This window comes from Bos indicus x Bos taurus, chromosome 26, assembly GCF_003369695.1.
Source record: "Bos indicus x Bos taurus breed Angus x Brahman F1 hybrid chromosome 26, Bos_hybrid_MaternalHap_v2.0, whole genome shotgun sequence".
Lineage (NCBI taxonomy): Eukaryota > Metazoa > Chordata > Mammalia > Artiodactyla > Bovidae > Bos > Bos indicus x Bos taurus.
The window spans coordinates 38,400,181-38,425,618 of record NC_040101.1 but is presented as its reverse complement, the minus strand read 5'-3'; the positions used below and the strand labels follow the sequence as shown (position 1 = coordinate 38,425,618).

Here is a 25,438-nt window from a genome sequence, read left to right as displayed (position 1 = left end):
CTACTTTTAGTATCCTAACTAGGAGTTTCACTAATACATAAAACTTCACATATTAAAAGACAAATTCACTATACTGTACTTTCACCTAACTTTACTCCAAACATGCAGTTTCCCTTATCACTACCATCTTTTAACCAATCATAGAAATTCAAATTCTTATATTTTTGACCTTCTCTCGCTTCCCTTCAACCAGTCATAAGTCCTGCAAAATTTCCTCAGTCTAATAAGTGCGGCTGACATTATATCTAGATTTTTAAAAGTAGTCTGAAGTGTTTCCTGCATGCTTGATCTCTTTTATTATCCAGGGCTGGGGCTGCAGCCTTAGTGTGTGCAAGCAGTTATAGCCACTATCAGGGTCAAGTAGTAAGTATTTTAGCTTCTGTGGGCTATATGGGCTTTGTTGCAGCTACTCAGCTGAAAGCAGCCATGGATGGTAGTGAACAAACTGCCCTTGCTGTGTTCCAGTTAAACTTCACTTATGAGAATAGGTGGACAGCCGAATTTGGCTTGAGGGCCAGGGCCATGGCCATGGTTCGCCACCTTCTAGAATCAAGTCTTGACTCCTTGTGTTAGCATTCAAGGTCTTTCATTAAAACCCCTGTGTTTGTAAGTTTATTTCCCATAATTCCTGGCAGAGAATCATCAAAATATGGTTCTTGTCGTTTATCTGTGAGCACCAACATAAAGTTTGGCTCCCATGTATCTGACAAAGAATTTGCATCCAGAGTGTATAAAGGCTTATATTAAGAATATTTAAATCTCCTAAGACTTTGAACAATCCTTCCATTTTGGCATGTTCTTCTCTCTTCTCACCACTGTCCAAGACTTCTGTCAAGATTCAAGAGACATACATATTTTGTGATTTTTTTTTTTCCCCACCTTGGTGAATCCCTTCTGAAATTGACTTGTATTTATCACTCAATTAGGGCTTACTTTGCTATTGATTAAATCAGTATTTGGTTCTAAAGGTACCAGGCACTAATGCTGTCTTTTATCTTTTTTGGCATGTGTCTTATCCTTGAGACTGGATTATATATTGCATAAAGGCAGAAAAATTATTCCTAGGTTCCTTTATAGCCTTCTCAACCATCTCATTCCTCTGCAGTAGGATGAGATTCTCAGTAATGTATTGTTTATATAGTACACCTACTGCAGTTCAAACGTCGAAGTCAGGAGCAAGAACGCAATGAAACTATTAGAATAAGGACCTCCAAAAATTTGCTCCTGCATAAAATCAGTGAAAAAGCTGGCAAAAGTTTTCATAATCGACTTTTTCAGAAATCTGATAGTTAACCAAAGGCTAAAACCCTTGCAGAAACCAATGGAGAAAAAAATGTCTGACTCTTGGTAAGAATAATTTTAACTTGCCTTAGTCCCATCCTCTACTCTCAGCTCTGAAACATCCTGGTAAAAATCACAGCCCACTATGCTACTGCAGCTTCTCAAGCACCAAAGGACAGAAGGAGGTGGATCTCTTTCAAAGCCTAATTGCCAAATAATTATAATTTGTCTGATGGATCCTAGAATACTGTACTTAAAAGATTGTCTATATTAGACCTGACTGGACGCTTGTCTAATGGATAAAACCTTCTCCGTGGACTAGGGAGGAGCAGGAGGAGGAAACTAAATACAAATAAATGTTGTTGTAACTGCATGACTGCCTGAAGTATAAATAACATTTGGGGCAAAAAGTAGACTTAGCCAAAAAGCTTAAAAGGAAAAACTAGAGAATGAGAATGGCACCCCACTCCAGTACTCTTGCCTGGAAAACCTCATGGATGAAGAAGCCTGGTGGGCTGCAGTCCATGGGGTCGCTAAGAGTTGGACACGACTGAGCGGCTTCACTTTCACTTTTCACTTTCATGCATTGGAGAAGGAAATGGCAACCCACTCCAGTGTTCTTGCCTGGAGAATCTGGGGACGGCAGGGCCTAGTGGGCTGCCATCTATGGGGTCGCACAGAGTCGGACACGACTGAAGCGACTTAGCAGCAGCAGAGAATGAGATGTCTACAGATATCAAAATACATAGCAGCTTTGAGAAACTCAAAAATATTCATAGGAATCTAGAAGGACACGTATATACACAGGATTGTGTAGGTGCTCAGAAAAGACGTTCAGTTCAGTCACTCAGTCGTGTCCGACTCTTTGCGACCCCCTGAATCGCAGCATGCCAGGCCTCCCTGTCCATCACCAACTCCTGGAGTTCACTCAGACTCACATCCATCGAGTCAGTGATGCCATCCAGCCATCTCATCCTCTGTCGTCCCCTTCTCCTCCTGCCCCCAGTCCCTCCCAGCATCAGAGTCTTTTCCAATGAGTCAACTCTTCGCATGAGGTGGCCAAAGTACTGGAGTTTCAGCTTTAGCATCATTCCTTCCAAAGAAATCCCAGGGCTGATCTCCTTCACAGGCCCTAAACGCTCACCTTTGGCTGACATCGAGGTTCTGCACAAGCCAGAAGTGAAGACCAAGGTAGAGTTGTCAACAGCTTGGTTAAGTGTTAGAGGTATGCCCCAAAACTCATACAGAGTCCTTCAGCAAAGACTGGAAAACTGACTGGTTGCAAGGAAATCTCTGTTCAGTTGTTAGCTGACCATACATGCTGTAAAGAATACAGACTTTGCAGAATTAGTTTTAAAAGGTCATTAAATAATGACAGGAATCCCTGAGGAACAGGCAGGAATTTAATTTCCAGTGTTACCACATTAAAATGTTCAGTTTTCAACAAAAAATTGTGAGATAAAATGGGAAGTATAGCCCATATATAGGAAAAGCAGCAAATGTGGTGTCAATATAACATTTCTATGGAGAGAATGCATAATTGTTACATTTTTATTTCCAAAGTACTTACACATCAAATATTAAATAATCCAAGCTGGAATTTTGTTAGCAATTGATGTCAGACCTTATTGGATTAAAAATTCCAAAAAACAAGCTTTTGCCTAGTTTTAAAACCTTTATCTTCTGAGGTCTCTATACTTACTAGTAATTTTGAAAAGATTATGAGTGATGCCACCAGGTCGTTTCTACAGGTTCTTTTATCATTAGACTTCCCCGCAGATGAAAATAACTTAAAGGGTCTTCTGGTACCCTCACATTATTCTCTGACTTAACTGGGACCTATGCAACACGCTAACAAGTCTGCACAGGCTGTTTAGAAACCTTGATGAGGCCGAGCTGACGTGAGCAGACAGCAGAACGTCCGTGTGCGTCGTCCGTCGCTCTGTTCTCGCGCTGTCTGGAACGTCGGTCTTCTCATTCGAAGCGGGCCAAGTGCCTCTTGCTTTGGATGTGACTTTCGACTTGTTTTCTTCTTAATGGATACTTAACCATCCGAATTGTGATCAGGAGTCATTTGTAAATAGATTAGTTTCTGTTGGTCTTTGCTGGGAAATATATTTTGCTAGGAATGTATTTCGGCTGGATACTTCCACTTTCTGACTTCATGAATTAAGGAACGTCTCCAAATTGCTGACCAAATTTCCTAAGCATAAGTAGCAGTAACACTTTATATCTTTTAAAGATTCAATTGCTTGGTTTTGTTTTTGTTTGAATATTGATAACTGTTAAGATTTGGGGATATAATTTTCTTTCACAAATTGGTTCAGGTTTACCATGTCTACAGCCTCATTTGTGGCGTTCATTCTAGATTGGTGCTTATATTTTATTGATGTTTAAGCTTAATGAGTGGATTAGTACTGCTAAGGAAATGAGAAAACCAAAGCATAATAAAATATTTTCATTAATAATCTTTATTTCCTTTAGGGTTTAATGAAGAAATTCATTCGGTGTTCTACACGTGTAACTGTGGGAACTATTAAAAAATTTCTAAGTTTAAAACTAAAACTTCCAAGTTCTTATGAGGTAAGTTAATAATCTAATCGTGATTATTTTGATAATTCTAATCTGAAGGAGAATTCTAACAAAAGAAAGTAAAAATTAAGAATACATTTAATTTTGTGGAAACTTTGGTTATTTTCATGTTAAAATTTTAATTTTTGGATGTACACACATTCTATTTGTATAATCTGTATTTTTGAATTTAATGTCCTGAGTAGAACATGATACTTACAAATTTAACAGTTTATAATTAGAGGAGATATTTACCAGTAAGTACTCTTGAAATAAATATCCCAGCTAAAACGGATAGTTTTTTTTCTAATGGCTGCATGCTTTATGGTATGTTCATTTTTTCAGTCTGAGACCTTTCCAACCTATTTTAACATTCTTTAAAGACTTCTTTTTCAGAATGTAAAACATTGTTGTTTTATGAAAAGGGATTTTGCAATTGATATTCATTTAGTTCTGTAGTATGCAAAAGTGATACGTTGTTTAACCCTTGGTAACACCAGCTTACTGTGTCTACATAAATGTAGCATACTAGTTTCTGTACAGGAGAGGTCAGTTGCCCTGATGTTGAACACAGCACAGCCTGTAATGTGTGCCCTGTTTCAAGAATGTTTATCATCCTAAAGCTATAATGAGGGAACATGGCTACCATTTCTCACGTGCGCAAATACAGTCTTGCAACTTGTATTAATTTCCTCTTCCTCCCTTCTGAGTTCCACTGCTGCTGCTAAGTCACTTCAGTCGTGTCCGACTCTGTGTGACCCCATAGACCGCAGCCCACCGGGCTCCCCTGTCCCTGGGATTCTCCGGGCAAGAACACTCAGTGGGGTGCCATTGCCTTCTCCAATGCATGAAAGTGAAAAGTGAAAGTGAAGTCGCTCAGTCATGAACGACTCTTAGCGACCCCATGGACTGCAGCCCACCAGGCTCCTCCATCCATGGGATTTTCCAGGCAAGAGTACTGGAGTGGGGTGCCATCGCCTTCTCCGAGTTCCACTAGTAGCACCTAAAAAACCTTTAAGACCAAGGCTAGATTCCTATATAAGCAAAGGCACCAAAGGCAACATAGTTGTTTCAGGCTTATATACAATAGTATTCATACGAACAATCATAGCAGAAAGAAAATAAGATTTAAACACAGGCATTACCAGGTATTAAGTCTGTATTTTGAGGAAACCTCTGAACCTGAACTTATTTTAAAGTGTCTTACAAATGACTAATTAATTTATGGATTAAGGATTAATTCTTATACGTTTGGTCCTACAAATGTAAAAAAAATTTCCAGAGATAGCAGCTTTTACATTGGGGAAAAATTGTGAACATTAATCAAAGCCATATGTACTTGATAAAAAGTAAAAGATAAAAACAACTTATAAATAGAACCACAGTGAAATAGAAAATGAAACTTTATAATTTGGTTTTGCTCTTGATTCTCTTCTTGCAGAATACCACTTGCAGTTTTATTTCCTTACTTTCAGGTGTGACTCACTGAGTTATTTTCTAGCTTTCAGGAAGTTATTAGAGCTGAGAGAACTGTTACTCTCTGCAGTCCTGCTGCTGGCCCTTGCTACACTTCTTTATAGAAAAGGATGGATGGGGAAGAGACTGACTCCACAGACAGCTTTTTTCCTATCCCAATGCTAAGAACTTTATGTATGATTTTAGTAGTATTTACTCTCCCCCCCCCCCCTTATCTTGCTGCCCTACAAGTACGCCAGTAATTTAATGAAATACCTAACAGCTGGAGCTTCTGTAACAGTATTGGTAATTCAGGCAGGATGGTTTGTTTGGTTTTTAAATGACAATAATAGAAACAGTATACCTGATTGTAATTGCATCCTAAGTAAACCCCTTTACCTCTTTGCTTATGGATTTTACAGTCAAGATAAAATAAAACTATCTGCTTTGTCTTTTAAAAATAAAGTGGTTTCTGGGAAACATTATGTGGGTCCGTTTATGCCACCGTAAGTCATCAAAAAAGCAATAAATTTAGCATCAACTAGTACAATTGGAACTACACTCATTTTATACATAAAGTTCAAAACTCTAGTCTGTGTTTAAATAGTTCATTAAAACCCTTAAAAAGTTCCTTTGGGTTTTTCTGTAAGATGTAAGAAAAACCTGAGTGAACTTTGTAGCCAACCCATTATTATGCAAATCACCAACCAAGCAAAGCAGAAAGCGAGAGCCCTGGGAGATTCAGGCTTGTGGTCTGGGCCTTACTGTTCTGTCAACTTGAATGCCTCCTCAAAGGCCCCCAGATCACACATCCACAGCCATTCATTTACCCTCTGCAGATGCAAACGAATGAAAGCAGCTCCTTCAAATGAGAGACGAACCCATAAGGTAAACGTCCCAGGAGGAACTGTGAGGTCTCCACTTCCTTCTCATGCAGTAAGAGGCGGTCACAGAAATATGTCTAAAACCTCAGCGGCTGCACAGAGACGAAGGAAGTTCACACTGCGTTTCAGATTTATGTGCTGAGCTTGAGATAGAGGTGTGTGGGGCAGGACAGACAGTGGTTTGTGTTACTTACGTATGAATTGTTAATACCTACGAGGTGAGCCTTTGTTTTTAATAGAAAGATCCAGTGTTCTCCTCAAATAATGGATACTGCTTCTATTTTGATATAACTATTTGAATCTTATTTGAACTTTGAAAACAATGTGTAAAACTCATATGAATTGAGAGTTACTTATGTTAATGGATCTGTAACTATTCTTTTTAAAGTTGGATGTGCTGTGCAATGGTGAAATTATGGGGAAGGATCATACTATGGAGTTCATCTACATGACAAGATGGCGACTAAGAGGCGAAAACGTAAATTGCTTTTATATTTACCTATGTGTATAATTAGTTTTTTATCATTATGTTAATCAAATTTAATAGTTACTGAGACACTTTAAAAAAAAAACTAGGGAAAGAGAAGAAACGGGTTCCTCGGTGACTGCATGATAGCTGATCCCAAGTATAAGACCCAGGTCTGTGTTACATGTGGTTTTGTTATGTTTAAGGTGAGTTTAAAACACTGATCTCAATATGTTCAGAACTCGACTCAGAGTGGAGGAGATGGCACTTAAATTTTTTTTGAACCCCAATAAAATATGGAAACTTCTAAGTTCTGCCCTGACTAGTGTGTTTAATGGTTAAGATATTTTTGTGTGTGGTAGAGAGGACAGGTAGGGTAGAATCTAGATACTCTTTTTTTCAGGTACCTCCTTTACATTGAAAATATGAGATTGGACCGAAGGGTAAGTGAGTTTGCAGTGGTTTCTGATACCAGATTTAGATTATTGTACCTGAGGCCCCAGGAGATATGAGAGAAATGATTAAAAGAAGAAACCCAAGAACATTTTTTAAAACCCCAAAGGAGCTGGTATTTTGAACTATATCTTTGATCAGGGTTAATGTGAACGTTCTAGTGTATCTTACCTGAGTTATATGTAACATCGATACTAGGGACATCTGAAGGGGTAGGAATTGCAAGGCTAATTTGTAGCAATAAGAAATACAGTAGTAATTATAAAAACACAAAATTAAGAACTGTAGCCTCACACAATTTCAGTGGTTCAAAAATATACTTATATTGAAGGTAAACATTTGTGGAGCTGTTTTTTTCCCCAGAATAACTGTCTTGATATGACACAATAATAAATGAAGCATGTAACTTAAGTAGAACTTTTTTCAATTTGCATCCCACTGGGGTGATGATACCTTCCTTGTGAGGCTGAGTTCTCATGACCAGGAGGAATAAATTACGTTCTAGTCCTGCCACCAACTGGTTGTGTGCCTTGAGGAACTCATGAAACCTCTCTAGGGCTCCTTTTTATTTTTTTCCTAATTGTCTTTGTATTTGGTAAATTAATGCTTGCCTTTCTATGACATTTTATATATTTTTAAATGGTTGTACGTATATCACCCTCGTTAATTCTTTCCAACCAAAATGTTCCAGGGACCCAGTGCAGACTGTAAGGGTAGTCAGTTCTCACTTGACCAGCCCTCCTGGGGCTAAATGTTGTGATATTACACACAATAGTAATACCGTATAGGTATAATTTTAGCTTTCTTTGATCATGGGACACTTCAGTACGTGTCAGTGCTTGAAATCATCATTATAAATAGGTTTGCCTTCAGGTTAGAGAGATGTAACTAGTCATCCATGGCAGGACCTCTCCTGGCACTCACTCGTCCTTCTCGAGGTCCCTTCCCAAAGGTCACTCACACTGCCAGTTATTCTAATGGCAGAGCTTGAAAGAGCTAATTCATAGAAATTGTCATTAATAGAGTGTATTCAGTCTTTACTACAAGTATGTGTCTGATTACACATTTCTGAATAGTTTAAATCCCCTGCTTGTGTAAGGCATATTTTATTAAAAATTGGTTCCAAAAAATGGTTTTAGTATCCTAAGATTTTTATTCAGGTAAAAACTAAATCAACAAATAGGAAAAAAAATACCACACTTGATATTTGGTACAGCAGTAAGTAGCCCGTTTCATTTTTTTAGCATGACAACTCTGTTTTTTGTTTGTCCTCCTCTAAACCCGTCTCTCCCTCAGCTTCACAGTCTCAGCAACTCCAAGATGAGTAGTTCATTTTTCTGGTTTCTCAGACCAAAATCCCTGAAGTCTGTCCTGATTAGTTTCTCCATCCTTAGCAAATTCTTTGAACTCTGCCATCAAAATACAAATCCAGTTGCATCTTATCAGGTCCTCATTCTGGTCCAAGCCGCCATCACTCTTCTCCAGAATTTCTGTGAGAGTCTCTTGCCTGGGCTCCAGGCTTCTGCTCTGGCTGCCACCCGTGCCTCCTTCCATCCTCACCTCGCACAGCAGCAAATTAGAACATGTTTCCGTGCTCGAAAGTCTCCAGTAGCATCTAATGCCATTTAGATACAAGCTGCAGCCCTTCCAAGGACCTGTACAGGGCGGACCCCACGCAGGTTTTCCTCGTCTTTCACCTCGCCCTTTGCTCCTGCCCTCTGGCTTCAGCGGCCTCTGTGTTTTGTTTCCTCTGACGTGCCAGGCTTGCCCTTGCTTCCCCCCGTATCTGCCTCCCTTGTTCCCGTTACCCCTTCAGAGAGCTGTGCTTCTGCGTCACCCGTCTGACGCTCTTAATCCCCTTCCTTGCCTCCCCGTTTTCCGTAGTATGCCTCTTAGTATGTTTATTGTTTGCTCTCAGGGCAGCTGTAATCTGAGGGCAGGGTGATTATTTGTTCACTCTGAGTCTCCAGCACCTAAAGCAGTGCCTCGTAGAGATACTCAGTATTTGTTAGAAGAGTAAATTGAATGAACGTTGTGTCTCTTATAAGGTAATGGTTATGCAGATACAGCCTAAAGGTCATTTTGTTCTGTTTCCCATTCGTTTTCTGTTAAATTTTGCTCATGTTCCAATTAATTATGAGGTTTCATAATTGATAAACTCTGACAGTTGGGGTGAATGTACAAATTAGCAATAAAACAATTTTCTCTTGATTAAGCCCCTTCAAGCATATGTATTGCAGTCACGTTGCTTCCCATCTCTGCCCTTCACTGCCAGCAAGACACCAGCCTGAAAAGCTCACATTACTCTACCTACTGGCATTGCTAACTGGCTTTGTCTTGGGCTGGGATTGGTGTTATTTCCTAAACTAATGACCAATTTATGGTTCTTTCACTTCTTGTACTTTTTTCTATTAAACATTTTAATCTACCCAGGACTTGTTCATTTACACATACATCTACAGTGAGGCTAAGACTCTCAATTTATTCTAAGAAATTTTTTTGGCAGAAATACAATTTATTGAATGATTCACGATTTGCACCTCATTGTTTCGAGATGTCACCATTGTCTCTGCATATGTATCTAGACGTATGTGTACACGTGCAGATGTGATATCTGTTTATGTTTCTGGACATTGTTTTGTCCTTCTGAGCAGGACTTATCCTACACCAGCATTTCACATTATAGCTTTTATAAAAATCTGATCACATGACATCTCTACCTAAAACTCTTCAGTTATCCATTTTCTTTGGGATATACTTAAAGTTCAAATTAAGGAAACTAGTTGGGCCTTCTATGTTACTTTATGATGTCTACCAGTATTTGTTAGGTCAAAGCTCTTTATTATTATTTTCTTAATTGTATTGGCTGGTTTTCCCCATTTATGTAGGTGAGCTTGAGAATGGGATTGTGATTGGCAGTGAATTAAACTTCTGCATTGACTGGACTGGCATTTGCAGTCTTGTATTCAGTTTGGTGCTGTGGGGTGCTCTCTAAAGTTCTGCAGTCCTCTTCTGTCTGAGTCAAGTCTGTGGTTTTCTTCCCTTTTCATGTTGGACATCACCTCTGACCTTCTGGGCCTTTGGCAAGGTGACCCCATATTCACATCACCTCTTCCCCATGTCCTCTTGCTAGACTCCTGTGAGAATCTCTGGCAGTCGATTTGCCTCCACTCCTCAAGAGCAGGACATCTCTGCCTGTACCACGCAGCATCTGGGCCCCTCCCCACCTCTGTCCTGGGGCCGGTCCATTTCAGGCTCAGCCTGTTTACTGTCTTCTCTGCTCTTTCTGGATCCATGTCTTCATCATGTTGCGTTTTTGAAAGACTTTTATCTTTCGGAATTGCATATCTGGTCAGATTTAGCTAAGTCCTAGAAATTTTTTAGTTCATAACAATATTTGTGCCTCAAGATCAGTGTTCCTCTTCTGCTTATTAGTGGGAGAAAATGGACCTTTTCTTTAAAACTGTTGCTTCTCAAACTTGGAAGCAAATCACAAAACACCTGGGGATGTTGGTAAAATACAGATTCTGATTCAGTAGTTCTAGAGTGAAGACAAAAATTCTGCATTTCTAAAAGCTTCCAGGGGATGCCTGTGCATCTCATCTTTGGACCATCCTTTCAGAAGTGTGTCCCACTTCTGACACATCTTTTGGGCTTCCCTGGTGGCTCAGATGGTAAAGAATCTACCTGCGATGTGGGAGATCTGGGTAAGATCCCTGGGTTGGGAAGATCCCCTGGAGAAGGGACTGGCTACCCACTCCAGTAATTCTTGCCTGGAAAATTCCGTGGACAGAGGAGCCTGGTGGGCTATAGTCCATAGGGTCACACAAAGTCAGACACGACTGCGAGCAACCAACACTTGAGTAATAAGATTTTAGGACGTGATGTATGACCACGGGTTTACCCTGTGGTCTGCACATCTGTACTAACACATGTACTCTGCTTAAAATGTCCACGCAGTGTTTTCATCACATTTTTAAAAACGTAAATGGGATCATATATATTGTTTTGCAGCTTCTTTTTCTCATGTGCTGATACGCCATGTGGAGAATCAGTAAATTTTAAAGTAATTCTTTGAAACAAATGGTTAGTATTCCATTTGTGCAGCTATAGTATGATTTGATTAGTACTCATTTGGTGGACATTTTCCAAGTTGACATTACAGACATGCTGTATTCCAGTACAGACATCTTTTTGCACATGTGGAAGCATATTCATGGGATAAATTCCAGGTGTGAATTCACAGCAGAATGTGCAGGTTTTAAATTTTGATAGACACTGATAAATTGTTCTCTAAAAAGGATTTCCCAGTTTATACCACCACCAATAACGCGTGAGTTTTCTGACACCCGCGCCAGCACTGCATATTTCACTTTTGTGTTTCTTGTGTGAAGTTTCTTTCCAAATCCATTGCCCCTTTTCTTTGCCTTATGAAGTTTGTGTGTTTCTTACTGACTTCTAGGAGTTCCTTATGTATCTGGATATCTATCTTCGTTATGTTTGTCACAACTGTTTCCTCCCAGTTGTATTGTGCTGCATAGTTTGCCTCGGTTTTTTGATCCTTAAACTTGGAGTAATAATACCGATCTTAAAAAAAAATTTAGTAAGAACTAATGAAATATTATTTAATAAGGTACTTAGCAGGGTGCCTGACATAATAAATGTTGTATTATTAACAACTTACATATGTTTACTTTCATTATTATTATAATTCTATACTCCTACAGTTGGTCTCACGCCTGCGAGCCTACTCTTAATCTCTCTGTCTCTTCAGCCTCAGCTTTCCCCGTGAATTTCCTGCTTCCCTTTGCTTGGGTAGGTTGAGTACCTACTCTCAGGACTCCCCCTTTCCCAGATAACCCTGAAGCTTTTATGGCTTCCACAACCCCTGCCAGTCCTTACCTAAAGTTATTCCACCATGTTTGTCTTGCTGTGCTTTCTTTGCATTACCAAGCAATTTTTGGAGAAACAAACATCTAGCTTAACTGATACCAAATAGATTAACAGGGAAAAAATACCACTTAGTGAATCTTCCCTCTTTCCACCCAACTCCTCCCTTGTTAAATGCTGTCTGGGACTTGTTTGCATAGTTAGGCAAAGCCTGATGGGCCAGAGGAGGGGAGGAATGTTGTCAAGGAGAGCAGTGCAGGGCGTGCCTTAACTGTTGATGAGCCTTGTCCAGAAATTCAGAGAGTGACTTCTAGAGGAAATATTGTTATCTATATTTTCATTTTGAAGAGTCATGCAATGTTGAATTCATATATGTAAAATTTCAAAGTGTATGTTTTTATATTTCATAATTCCATTATAGTTCAAATATTTATGCTTAATAAATGTTCAACATAATTTTGAAAAATCAAGATTTGGCAATGACTTTTAAAATATGAATGGCTAGTTGCTCAGATGGTTAAAGCATCCACCTGCATTGCAGGAGACCCAGGTTCAATCCCTGGGTGGGGAAGATCCCCTGGAGGAGGAAATGGCAACCCACACTCCAGTATCCTTGCCTGGAAAATCCCATGGACAGAGGAGCCTGATGGGCTACAGTCCATGGGGTCACAAAGAGTCAGACACAACTGAGCGACTAACACACACACAAACTGCTAAAAGACAGTGCATTTAGAATTGAATCTATTCACTAGTTTAAAAACATATTCATTCATTGGTTTACTCATAAACCTTTTTTTGAGTGGCTGCTGTGTGCCAGTTCTGCCCCTTAGCTATTAAGATTGCAACTATGAATAAGATCAGACTCGGGGAGCTCACAGTCAAATGCTATTAAAATAGTTATGGAGACCAAGAGTCTAATGTGAGAACGTAAAGAACCTAATCCGAAGCAGAAAATGGGTCCCCTGTAGGCTGAAACAAGTTCCCTGCCCCCTTGCAGAGCTCTGAGACTCTTAAACAGTGCTTGAAGAAGAGATCTAGGAGAGATTAATCACAGGAAAAGAAGGAAGAAAGAAGGCGCCTCTCCTGGATTGAGACGGCAAGGGTTTTCTCATGAATTTAGTATTTGAAGAAGAGATGGATAAGATAGGTCACCATTTTGGTAAATATTTGCAGAATGTTAACAAAATTCATATTTAGAGACTAAAATTATTTCACGCTAAAATTTACCAGTCACTTAAGTTATTAAAGTCTTTTTCCAAAAACAACTGCCATATTTTGGAAAGTGTTTACTTAAAATTAATCATGTTGCCTCATGTTTGACATTAAAATATTTTAAATATGTATCCAGTTGTGGATGCCTCTTATCTGATGAGTTCATCTCCTCCGCAGTTTCGGTGTCTGAACTGCTCAGCTTCGCAAGTCTGCTCTCAGGATGGCCCTTTGTATCAGGTAAGAGGCACTCACGACTGTACATATGGCCCTAATGACGCCTGCCCGCCACAAAGGTGACTGCTTTCACCCAGACGCAAGGTCCCAAGACACGTCACTTGGCGAAACTCAGACCTATTTGAGCTACAAAACTTCATCTTTTCAACTTATGTCCCCAAAGTTTCCACTTATTTTACTTCTCTTGAATTACCTATTTAATTTTACCAAACTAAAAATTAAGTTATAAATGTTAAAGCCATTATTTATGCATCCATCAGTCTTAATAACTACCAGCTTCAGCCTGCAAGAAATCTCTGCTCCATATTGAATCTCTGCTCTGTACTTAACACTTATTTGTGTGTGGGTTTTTTTTTTTTTTCATTGTTTATTCCCCCACAAGTGAAGGGAAAAAAAAATGCCAGATTAGGTAAGGCTAAATAACAGCAATAGCTAAATGCAGATGTGAGCTTGCTTGCTGGACCTGCCCTAAGGACTGTACTGAGCTACCTCTTAGCACAGAATGACAGTGAGCGGATTTAGTAATGCACTGAGCAAGTGAACATGCCTCTGAGGAAAGTTTATCTAATAAAACTGCATCTTAAAAATTTGGAAAACAGAAGAGACAAAGTGTGTAATATAGTAAGGATTACTATTGAGTACAGAGATGATCTAGGATCAGCCTTAAACCATGTTTTTATATAGTATTTATTAAAAATATAGATTTTTAATTAGTCTTCATCATCATTTTCTTGGCGCCAAGAAGGGAGAATTATAATTATATACAACCTTAACTAGCAAATTTACCTCTGATGTTGCTATTTTAGGGTTAGGACAAATAAATATATGTTCAGTATTGAAAGAACCATTTCAAATCAAAAGTGTTAAATTAGCAATTTATCTAGAATTTCCCTCAGTCTCATTGTCAGTTCTGTGATAGTGCAAATCCCCACACTCATTAACGTGTGTGTTTCTTAATACACACTGGTTAAGTCCTGGGTGTATGTGTGCGTGGTAATGGAGTGAGCAAATTTAGCGATTATAAAGGCCAAGAGAAAATCATTTAGAGAAAAAAAGGCAATCATCCTTCTCCTTGTGTAATTGAGGGTGGGGGGTGAGTGAGTAACTGAACTGGACTGGTTAGTGTGTGTAGATGCTGTAGCTGCTTTTGACTTCACAGCTGACTTGGGGATGAATTGCGGTGTTCCTGGCCTTCCGTTATAATGCGTACATATATGGCTTTTTGCTTTTCGTCTTGGCACTGATGTCTGTCTGTTTCCTGAGAAATAAAGGTATTCTTAAACTCTGATCTAAAGTTTTAGGAAACTAGAGTAAGACCAAGTTTTCAAAAATCCACACACATTTGCTTTTTTTTTCTGCAGCACTTCATTATGGAGTATAGTCTGGTCAGAAAGTTGGACTTGTAATTAATAGGATGCATCTTTAGCCAAAAATCAACTAGAAAATTTCAAGGAAAAAATTATCACTTTTATTATAAGAAAATATTATATGTGTAGCTTTATATGACTAAATCTTTTAATTTTGTGAAAATTTGGTGAAATCATTTTGTAGGAAAAATTCTAGTGAAGCAGCATTCACCCAAGAAGAAAAAAAATGTAAATCACTAAGTAATGAAAGACATAGAACAATATTAAAGAATTACTTTTTAAGGGATACTTAAATATAAAACTACTTTGAATGGTCACATCCTTTCAGATTTTCAGGGAATAGATCATTCTAAGTTGTTAATTTAAAGTAATTGAAAAAGGTGGAATTTTACCAAATTCATTTTAAAGATGTAACATAATCATGAAGGCAAAAACTGATAGAGAACCTCCAATTAGAGCACAAATATCAAGTCTCATTTTGAACATAACAAAAATGATAAATAATATACTAAATGTCCTAAAATAATATGCTAGAAGAAGAATAAAGCAAGACCAAATAGTATTTTTATCAGAAATCAAAGAATAGCTTAATGCTGGGGGGAGGAATTATATATATTAAGTAAAATAAATGTCAGTAAATACTAAAAGGGCATTTGGTAAGATTCACATTTTTCCTACAAGCTTATTTTGAAATTTTTTCAAGACAAGTTGACATAACACAAAGAAATATCCTTAACTTTTAGATTTATCAGTTAACATTTTGCTACATTTTTTGACCCTTCTTTTCCTTTCTTCCTCTTTTTCCTCTGCTTATCTTATTAATCTTTTTATAAATATATCTCTTGTTTCTTTATGGAGCCATTTGAAATTAAATTGCATATATCATGACAGTTGACCACAAAGTACTTCAGCATATATGTTCCCTAAGATTAAAGACATTCTCGTATATAATCACAGTACATCATACACAACAAATTTAAATACAGTGGTCCATTCTTCCTATAACTATGAAGTGTAATATAGTTTCAAACACATTTTTTACCAGATTCTTGTTTAACTTGGCACAGTCGGTCATTCTTGAGTTCATCGGGAGTGTAATTTGGCACTTTCGGTCAGTCACATTTTTGTGAGCGATCACAGGGCATATGCACGGCCACATACTGAAATGTATTTTAAAGCTGAAATAATTAAGATCGGGTACTAACTGAAACATAGACACATGGGTAAAAAGCAGAGCTCAGGAACTCACTCTAGTATGTATGAATCTATAAAGAGTATTTCAGATTAATGGCAGGTACCAAGTTTCATTAACAAATATTTGCTGAGCACTTAATTATGCACTGGGCAATCTTGTAGGCCCTGGGAACACAATTTCCAGTGAAACTGAAAAAAATTTGTTTCTTTCATGGGGCCTATACTCTTAACAAATGGTAACAGATGAAAAACAAATGAGTAAAATTTATTGTGTTAGAAGAAAAATTGAAGTAGATAAATAGAATATTTTAGATGAGATAACTAAAAGACCACTTTGAGGCGGTGATTTTTGACCAAAAAGAAGTGATAGTAATAGCTGTGTGTCTCTCTGGGGTAGAGCTTTTCAGGCTGAGGATGGACAGACATCTAGAGGCAAGGTCATGTGTGGTGGTTTGAGGGCTGCAAGGTGGCCAAGGCGCCTGGAGCAGAGACAGTAGTTGACCCGGGAATTAGGAAACCTGGAGTGTTGATGTTGGGGAGGGGTGTGATCTTGTAGGGTTTGTTTTCAGTTAACTGTTCTGAGACTATTAGTGATGGGGGGATGGTGGGGAATTCAGTCCATACCTCACATTATATGTGTTTCTCATGGCTGAAATGGTGCACATTAAAAATGAGACCATCGAAGATCAAGAAGAAAACATAGCTAAATAACCAATCTCAGAGTAAAGATGAATTTTCTCCATGTGTTTACATGTAAAAGGAAAAAAAAAAACCAGACAAACCAAGTTGACTACTAATCCTGAAAAATACATGGCAGATGTCCCACACATTTTAAAAAGTACATGCAAAAATACCATAAATAAGGAATATTTGCATATATACAAACAAAAACCGAAAAAATTCCAACCACTGATGACCAAGCCATTTTACTTCCCTCTTTTCCTTCATCCTAGTAGAATTGGTAATGAATTCTTCGACGCATGATAATGGATTTTTGAATGAGTGACTTATTTGCAGAAAGTGTACAGATTTAACAGAGTCAGGAATGGAAAGCAAAGCTAAAAAAGGTTATTGTAATGAGAGACAAGCTGTGGGATGAGTTGGGTAGAATGGGAAGAAGTCAGGTCAGGGTAGTAAGATTCTAGGTGGCTAGTCTCTACATCTGGCTGAACTTCAGAAAACCCAGGGAGTTTTCTAAAATAGATTTAAGTGTCCACTCACAGATATTCTGATTCAGAGGGAACAGAATAAAGTGTAAAATAAAAACAAGCAGAATTTAACCAAAATAGATTTAGACCATAGAATGTCAGCCCACCCCTTTCATCTATAGGAAAGGAAACAGTTTTCTCACAGGATTTTTGCATTCACCCACAGGAGACAAGGGGGAAGCAAGCCAGTGGCCATCTCAGCCTTTCTTGGTTTCTTAAAAGTAGCTCCTGGACATTTCATTTTAAAAAGGGGAGTCTGCAGCTTTCAGAAAAGGAAAAACCATTGGTTCTTCAGACCCTTTCTGACTTTGTGATGTTTGGATTCTACATGATACGGCAAAGGGCGAAAAAGACACAAAGACAGTGGTGTGGCTTTTCCCACAGAAAGCTGTCTCCTCTCCGGGGCTGCGTGTTGGTTCTTTCCCTGTGCGGAGCAAGCTGAAGGATAGTCTGAACCACTCAAGTTCATGATAGTCCAGTCCAAATATGTAGTAGGATCAGTTGTTGAAAGGAGGCGGTAACCTAAATGTTTCCTCTAACAGTTAGTGACTTGTTTTTCAGCATTTTTTAAAGGACCATTAAATTTTAAATGCTAAAAATAAAAAAGTGTCAAACTTACTTAAAATGTGTGATTTGTAAACAGTACCCCAGCTTCCTAGATTCATGGCATGTGTGTATGTCAGTCGCTCAGTCATACCTGGCTCTTCGTGACCCCATGAACTGTAGCCCACCAGGCTCCTCTGTCCATGGGATTCTCCAGGCAAGGATACTGGAGTGGGTAGCCATTCCCTTTTCCAGGGGATCTTCCCGACCCAGGGATCAAACCCAGATCTCCTGCATTGCTGGCGGATTCTTTACCGTAATAGCAGAAGGTCTGTTATTTGTGATTCAGTGGACTCACACAGAGAACAGCTCTGATGGAGTCCAGCCTGTGGCTGGTCTTGTACAGCGCCACAGGTAAATGAGTGAATGCCCTGCAGCAGCGAGAGCGTTCTGTCCTCACAAACCCTGGCTTGCCCCAAGTACTAACAGTAGGACTGTTCACATATGCAACCACTGTGACAGCCGCAATCTTTCGAACTTGACCTTTGTTGCAAATTATGGAAAAGTTGACTGTCTCTAGAACATGAGTTTAAAAATATAATAATAATTAGTCTTAATTGTCATAATCGCTATTCCCAAGAACTATTGTAAACCATAACTGCACATTTTTTAAAGTCTTTTATGTATACTCTGCATTGTTTTTCTATCAACACAGTCTTACTCATCATCTGTTTTTATTTTATAGTCATACCCCATGGTATTGCAGTACCGACCAAGAATTGATTTCGGTTAGACCAAGGGGCCCAGACCCCGCCGAACGAGCCCTGCACTATGTCGACAGATTGCACAGTGAAAGGTGTGTGGACTAGAGGGACGCAGCCAGACTCTCACATGCGAACAAGGCCACTGTCTGTCTCTAAACTGTCAGTTGCATTTATGTTGTTTCTATTCAGAGCAAACCAAGTGCCATTCTGCTACCGAACCATCTGCATAAGGTGTCGTGCCATCTCCCGGTGTACAATACAAGTCATGGTTGGAATCAGTAGGTGTGCGGCCATGACCTAGCCTTCTCAATATTTTGCTTGCCTGTTCCAAGATTGTTCTAATGTTTGATTACACTAGTAATATGGCTCAATCTTTGTGGTGTTGCAGTTTTCACATACTTACTATTTGATTAATTCTTGTTTAAATAGAGTACTGTACAAGGAACTAATAATTATTATATCTTGAAATTATTTTGTATGGGAAATATATTTAGAGAAATGGCCTTTGAGCCACTGTCCTGTTTGCGGTAAGCTTTTTGTGTGCAAAATAGTTCACTCTTGAGTGTGCAAGTCCTTTTGGGAAGAATCCCAATTGTTCTGTACATTAGAGCACATTATAACTGTAGGCATTTGGGGTCATCTGTCTGTGTAGTCTACAGTCGCACAAGGAGGCCTGTTCGCCTTCCAGAAAATGTACATGACTCCTTGGAGAGTGAAGTGAGATTCATAACCATTTGAAATGTTGGCAGCTGATCACATTCACTTCTAACAAAACCCATGTTTCAGTGAGGTTAATCTTTCATAATGCCTTATGATGAGCGGGTGCTGCTTCCTGAGACGTCATTGCCGTTGTGTAGCCCACATTACTGTGTGTGTCATGATATCATGGTTCTTAATCTAACAAGTACACTTTTCCCTTTTTCAGTTGGCCTTAGGTGTGTGTCAGTGTGGCATGCAGAAAGTTATGATGATTTTAAATACTAGGGGTTTAGAGCAGGTAACATTAGCTATTTTATGGATTTCAAAAATCTCAAAGCAATTGTAGATTAAAACTGTTAGTAACCTGTCACATTTCCAAACCATATGCATAAACTAGAACAAATACTGTGTCATAGATAAATATGCTAACCAGAATTAATGGTTTGAGGATATTTCACTTTAGATCCTGTAGTAATTAGGGGGAACTGGGATTATCGTTTTATAAATAAGTTCTTTAAGGTCAGAGCTATGATAATGTCCTTGGTTTTGCAGTTTTGTTAAGTCTTCCATTCCTTTTGAGATGAGTCTGCAAGTCAACAAAAGTCTTGTTACCTTAAATGATATGAAGAACTTCATTTTAAACCTCTTAAAATCTACACTGTTTCTCATAAGCTTTGGAAATTCAGTTTGACTAATTGCTTTGAAACAAAGTTAACTTCTGAAACTTAGGAAATAATCTTAAAAGTTAGGAAAAATACTTGTTTTAGAAATCTGACATGAGCACAATCTGTGTGTTACACACATAGCTTTTATACTGTATTTTCCAGTAAAATGTATCATAAGCTAATGCCTTCTAAATCTCAAAATGCTTCTTAGAAATAAAAGTATATGACTCTAAGAAACACAAAATACAGCTAAATCTTGATGCATTTCACAATATAAAAGGCTGAAACGTCATAATTATCTTTTCTGTATATCTTTGTTTCAAGTCAAAAAGTCTAAAGTTTTCTGTTGTTTTTGGCCTGACTTTTGTGGAAAAGGTCATGGCAATATTTTTTAAAATTTCATTTTGTTAAATTGTGTTTGTGCTTGGAAGGGCTCACAAACAGAATTTAAAAGGCAGATTTTTGTTAACTCTTAAAAAATGGTTGGAACAGACCATTACACTAAACCAAAAACTGAATTTACTCTCCAGCTACAGAAATTATTTTGCTGTGCTGTGAAATCCAGTTCCCTGACATCTCTAAGGCATTTTTAGATTTCTTAAAAATTTGTCGCATCTAGGTCAGTGATTACTTATGGAAGTTGATTTTTAATTAACTCAAATTGAGAGTGCATTTTAAAAACCACAAATGAGACCTGGATGTTTTCGGGTTCCCAGCCAAAACTTACAGCCTTAAATGAGTTTTATATACATGATCTCTTTAAATTTGGCCTGTTGCCTCATCTTATGTAATGTCTCTATTTTCCAAGGAAATGTATAGGAAGTAATTATGGAATTGAGAATAGTTTTATATAGAATTCCTTTATTTAATGTTACTGTATTAACGTTTTTATTGAAATGCAGTGGAATATGTGCCAAAACATGTGAAAACTCTTGCATAGAGAAGGGCATCTGTTATATGGGGAAAGGTACACATTTTATGATGGTCCTGAATAATGTGGTGTTACTGTTTGAACCACAGACTTCTTCATCTGTTCAACTATGGTTTTTAAGTATGGGACTACTTTCATGTCTAGTAATACACTAATCCCTAGTTACTTATCCCCTGAGTCAGGCTGTGAAATTTGTAAGAAACCAGATATAGAAAAAATACACAGGCAAAAATACATAGATGGTCAGTTTTACAAACTTGGGGTGCTAATAAAATTAACTCTTTATACAGATACCCTATATGAATAATCATCTGAATCTGCAAAATTGGAGAATAAAACTAAGTTTTTATTTTGTCTCTTGTTTCTTAAGCAACAAACTGAAAGAACTTTACTTCCACAAAAGATTTTGTAATCGGTTATCAGATTTTGTAATCGGTTATCTCTGCTTCAGATATCATAGATGTCCAAGGGTCAAGGGACCTTGGATATAAAGAAGGCCTGTGCGTTGGAAGACATCAGTTTAACTGAAGTAATCACATTAGTTAATAGAAAAATCCAAATATGGCCCTTTCTCCAGGTTAACAAAATGCTTTTAAGTATTTCTAAAAAAAAAAAAAGGTTCACTGATGAGGTGATACTAGATCATTCAGTCTGGGGTCCAGGTACCTTGGGTGATGCTTTTAGAAAAGTATGTTATTTCTTTATTCATTAAAAGTCTGTCCCATATTAATATGCTACATTTTATAAATGTAATGAGTTTGCTCAACTATATGTAACCTAAATTAAAATGATTCTTTAAGGGGGAAAAAAGTATGTTATATAATATTGTGAACTGTTTAGCTTTATTGAACTATTTAAGAGAAAGTGCCTCATCGCTAAAGTGCATTTCTGTTTTAGATTTACTGCATAAGTTTTGAGTTTTCTGTCCCTGTCTCTTATCAATGGTTTTATATCTAAATAGGCTCTTGTAAGTTAGAGTAATCTCTTTTTGAAAGATTTTCATAAGAAAATAGATATCACCAAAGACATTTTAGTGTTAATAACCATGTTAGCGAGAGACAGTTTTAACTGTTTGGAGGTTGGAAATTTTTAGACTGCAATTTACTTTTATATAATTAGGCAATAACCTTGAGTAGTTGCTAAAATATCACCAAAGAAAGACTTTAAACTTAATTTTCATGGTAAGATCAATCAAATGCAGGTTTTTCTTGCAATAATCAGAACATACTTCCTTTCAGCCATGTTTCTTATTTTTCCAGCACCATCTGGAATTTCTTAGGAAATTCTCAAAGGTGAAAAAGAGATTAACACAACCAGTAGCCTCCCTCTGGATGAAAAATGGGAGAAATACATAGTTTGGAGAGAAAATTGAAATTGAGATTTTAAATTCTAATTTGAGAAGATTTTTATCCCTTGGAGGTGATATGGACTAAAATTATGCTTATTTAGTTCCTGGGTTCTTAGTAATATGAGAAATTTTATTAAAGACAGACTTTGGTAAAAGTGCGGACATGCTTCCTTGTGTAGAAAACAGTACATTCTCTTGGACTCACATAAGTAAATGCTTTTTCTGTATCCGAAAACAAAAATTTTCCTAAAGGCCTGTGGGTTGTTTTTTTTTTTTTTTTTTAAGTAACTCTTTGTCTTGTTTCTCAGCAGTTATTTTGTTTTTAGAATTTAACCGTACAGCCAAATTCGGCAAGACGGGCCCCAGATGAAGAGCATGCACGTCAGGTTAAGCCCTGACCTCACACCGATATTTTGGGCAGCCCGTGCTGTGGGCCACCTCAAGTAAAGCCCACATGAATGAAGTCTTCCTGACAGGCCCCTAGGTAAACCTCCTGGGCTAGGGTAAAGATGGATGTACTCATTACATACTCTGGTGTACCATAGGAATTTTCCAGCAGGCTATATTTTATACCAGTGAGATGTAGATACTGGTTGTGGGCATTACAAAAAGAGAGTTTGCCATAGCTTTAATTTTGGAAACATAAAAATATGAAATGCTATCATTTTAAGATACACCTCTGTCCCTACAATAAGGAATATAACCTGTCTGACAGATCTGGTTTATAAAAATTGAAAAACATGCTAAAACTCAAACCCTCTAAAAGCACAAAATAACCAACTAATTCTGGATTTACTTGATACACTTAGTTCAGTAGTATTTTGTTGAAAAAAGTTCAGATTGAAAGTTCATTAAAAATACTTAAATATTACATCACAGGGTTTTCATAGTTTTTTCTTAAAGCTGTAGCATTTTCCCAATAATTTAAAAGTGATTCTCTTCCCACTGTAATATAGTTTTCACAAGCAGTGTTTATTTGCTATCCTGACTATATTTTCAAATACAGTTAAAATGCTTGAGCACTTCCTTTTTAGAAAGTTATGAAATTAAACAAAAATAATTTAAAATGTGTCTGCATACTTGCTATGCCCCTTTTTCTAGGATTCAGAACTTGAGACATTATTCAGAAATGCGTTTTAATTTTAGTTGTCTTTAGAATCAAGTGAAACATTAAATACTGGGTCCAGTTTTCTTCCATTTTTCAGAGCTTCGTGGAATAAGAAACGAATCTAGTGTAAACTGAAGATTAAATATTTCTGGGCAGTGCAGAAATAGTGAATAGATTATGTGTATGTGGACTTCACATCAGTCCAGCATAGCAGGCGTTCTGCACATTAGAAATGGAATGGGATCAGCCTACCATTGTTTGGGGGCGGTTTTCTTTTGCTGTATTTTTTTGAATGGGGATAGGGGCCCAAGTGTCCTTATGAAGCTGTGGTCGGCGACAAGAGCTTGTGCGGGGAGCACCAGTGTTCTGCGTTTCCTACTTCTGGCAGCTCAACAGCACGCACCAGTTCTTAACAGAGTAGCCCTCACGTTAAATTAAACCATCATAGACTATACTGTACAGTTCTGTTGCTAATTTTCCTTTGAAATATGAAATATTTTAAGCTTTCTTTTTGTCAAAAGTGGTAACATCTTAATACAAATAAAAACCTTTTTGTGGTTGTAAGATTTAGCTTATAAATCATTCAAATTGAAGTGAAAGATTACCAGGTCATTGTTAATGACTTAGTCTATTAAGAATATATGTATTTTTGTAAAGGGAAAGCACTTGTAGATATTTAATCAGTACTATATGTCTGTTTTGCAGAAATAAAATGCTGCTTAGAGATTCTCTTTAAATATTTTTTATTTTTGTGCTCAAATGTATTTTCTGTTGATCTATGGAATGTTCTGTACAAAGCTGTATGGTTGTACTGTTGGGCTAGATACTTTTGTTTTTTAAAATCTGGACGTAGCCAAGTATATTTGACCATGTTAAAAATAGTATCTTTGTTATTAAAAACTTGATTGCATAATTTTTTGTCTGTCATCCTTCATATCAGTAGCTGCAGATCATAACCTTCATTGAAAAGTTTCCATTAAGTATTATTGTAGCAAATTTTATGAACATTTGTTGAATATTTGAGATAAAAAATCTTTAGGAAATGTTTGTTTACTTTAGAGATGGCAGGCTGGCCCTCGAATAATACTGCAGTTTTCACACAACCGTAGTATGTGAATTCTATTCAAGTTCCCATAAACTACAGACCAGCAGACACGGGAACATATCCAGGGATGTAAAATAAGGGGCAAACCTTTCATGGTCTAAAGGCATTGAAATCACACAGGCCTGTTCTCATCAGTGTGGAATTCTGTTGGAAATCAATACCAAAGGATATTTGAAAACAGCCCACATATTGTCAAGTTGCAGTGTGACATTTGCCAAGAGATCTTTGACTCAGCCGTTGAAAGCCTCAGTAAAGTTAAAAGACTGAAAAAAACAGGGTGACTACAGAGAAGAAAAATTTAAATGAGAAGTTAATATCAAAGATACTTGAAAAACCCCGTGTATTTGGAAATTAAGTGTCCACTATAGGAGCCATACAAGGTATATTAGAAAGTATTTGTAAACAATAAAAATGAAAGAATTTATCAGAATTTGTTGCAGTTAAAGCTGCTCAAGGCACCTAAATACAATGTGGAATCTTGAATAAGGTATGAAAACAAATAATGGACGCTAGCATAAAGTTTTGTGAAATTTGAACAAAATGTGCAGTTAATGACATCACATGTTAATTTCCTGTCTTGTTTTTTTTTTTTTTTTACAACATAGTGCTTCTTTATATACTCAGAATTGGATTAGAAGTTTCAAGCCTCATTCAATATTTTTTTAATCACAAAGATAATAAGTTTTCTAGACTTTTAGCAGTAATACTAGATTACTAGTAACACTAGATTACTACTGTTTAGCAATAATACTAAAATAAATGGAACTATATTAAAGTTTTGAGTGAATATAAATTAGAAGTCTAGCATTCTCTGCATAGTCAAGTGTAATCAAAATGTCTAAATATTTTAGTTAGGCAAAAAATTCATAAATTTTTGAAAACATGTAATATACATACTATTTATATTAAAAAATGTTAGTCACTCAGTCGTGTCCCACTCTCTCCATCGTGTCCCACTCTTTGTAGCCCACCATGCTCCTCTGTCCAAGGAATTATCCAAACAAGAAACCTGGAGTGCGTAGCCATTTCCTCCTCCAGGGGATTTCCTGACCCAGGGATC

At 37.4% G+C, this 25,438-nt stretch overlaps 1 protein-coding gene across 7 annotated transcripts in view; it reads left to right on the top strand.

Moving 5' to 3' along the window:
* Positions 1-24,186, top strand: part of PCGF5 (polycomb group ring finger 5) — a 122,625-nt gene extending 98,439 nt beyond the window's left edge. For 6 of the 7 annotated variants that reach the window (XM_027529490.1, XM_027529495.1, XM_027529492.1 and 3 more), the window contains exons 7-10: positions 3,766-3,864; positions 6,580-6,669; positions 13,390-13,449; positions 18,504-24,186. In XM_027529490.1, coding sequence (XP_027385291.1) covers positions 3,766-3,864; positions 6,580-6,669; positions 13,390-13,449; positions 18,504-18,551 — 297 coding nt within the window. In that variant the 3' untranslated portion in view covers positions 18,552-24,186. The remainder of the gene's footprint in view (positions 1-3,765; positions 3,865-6,579; positions 6,670-13,389; positions 13,450-18,503) is intronic. The other variant, XM_027529496.1, reaches the window with a different exon arrangement.
* Positions 24,187-25,438: the final 1,252 nt, after the last annotated feature.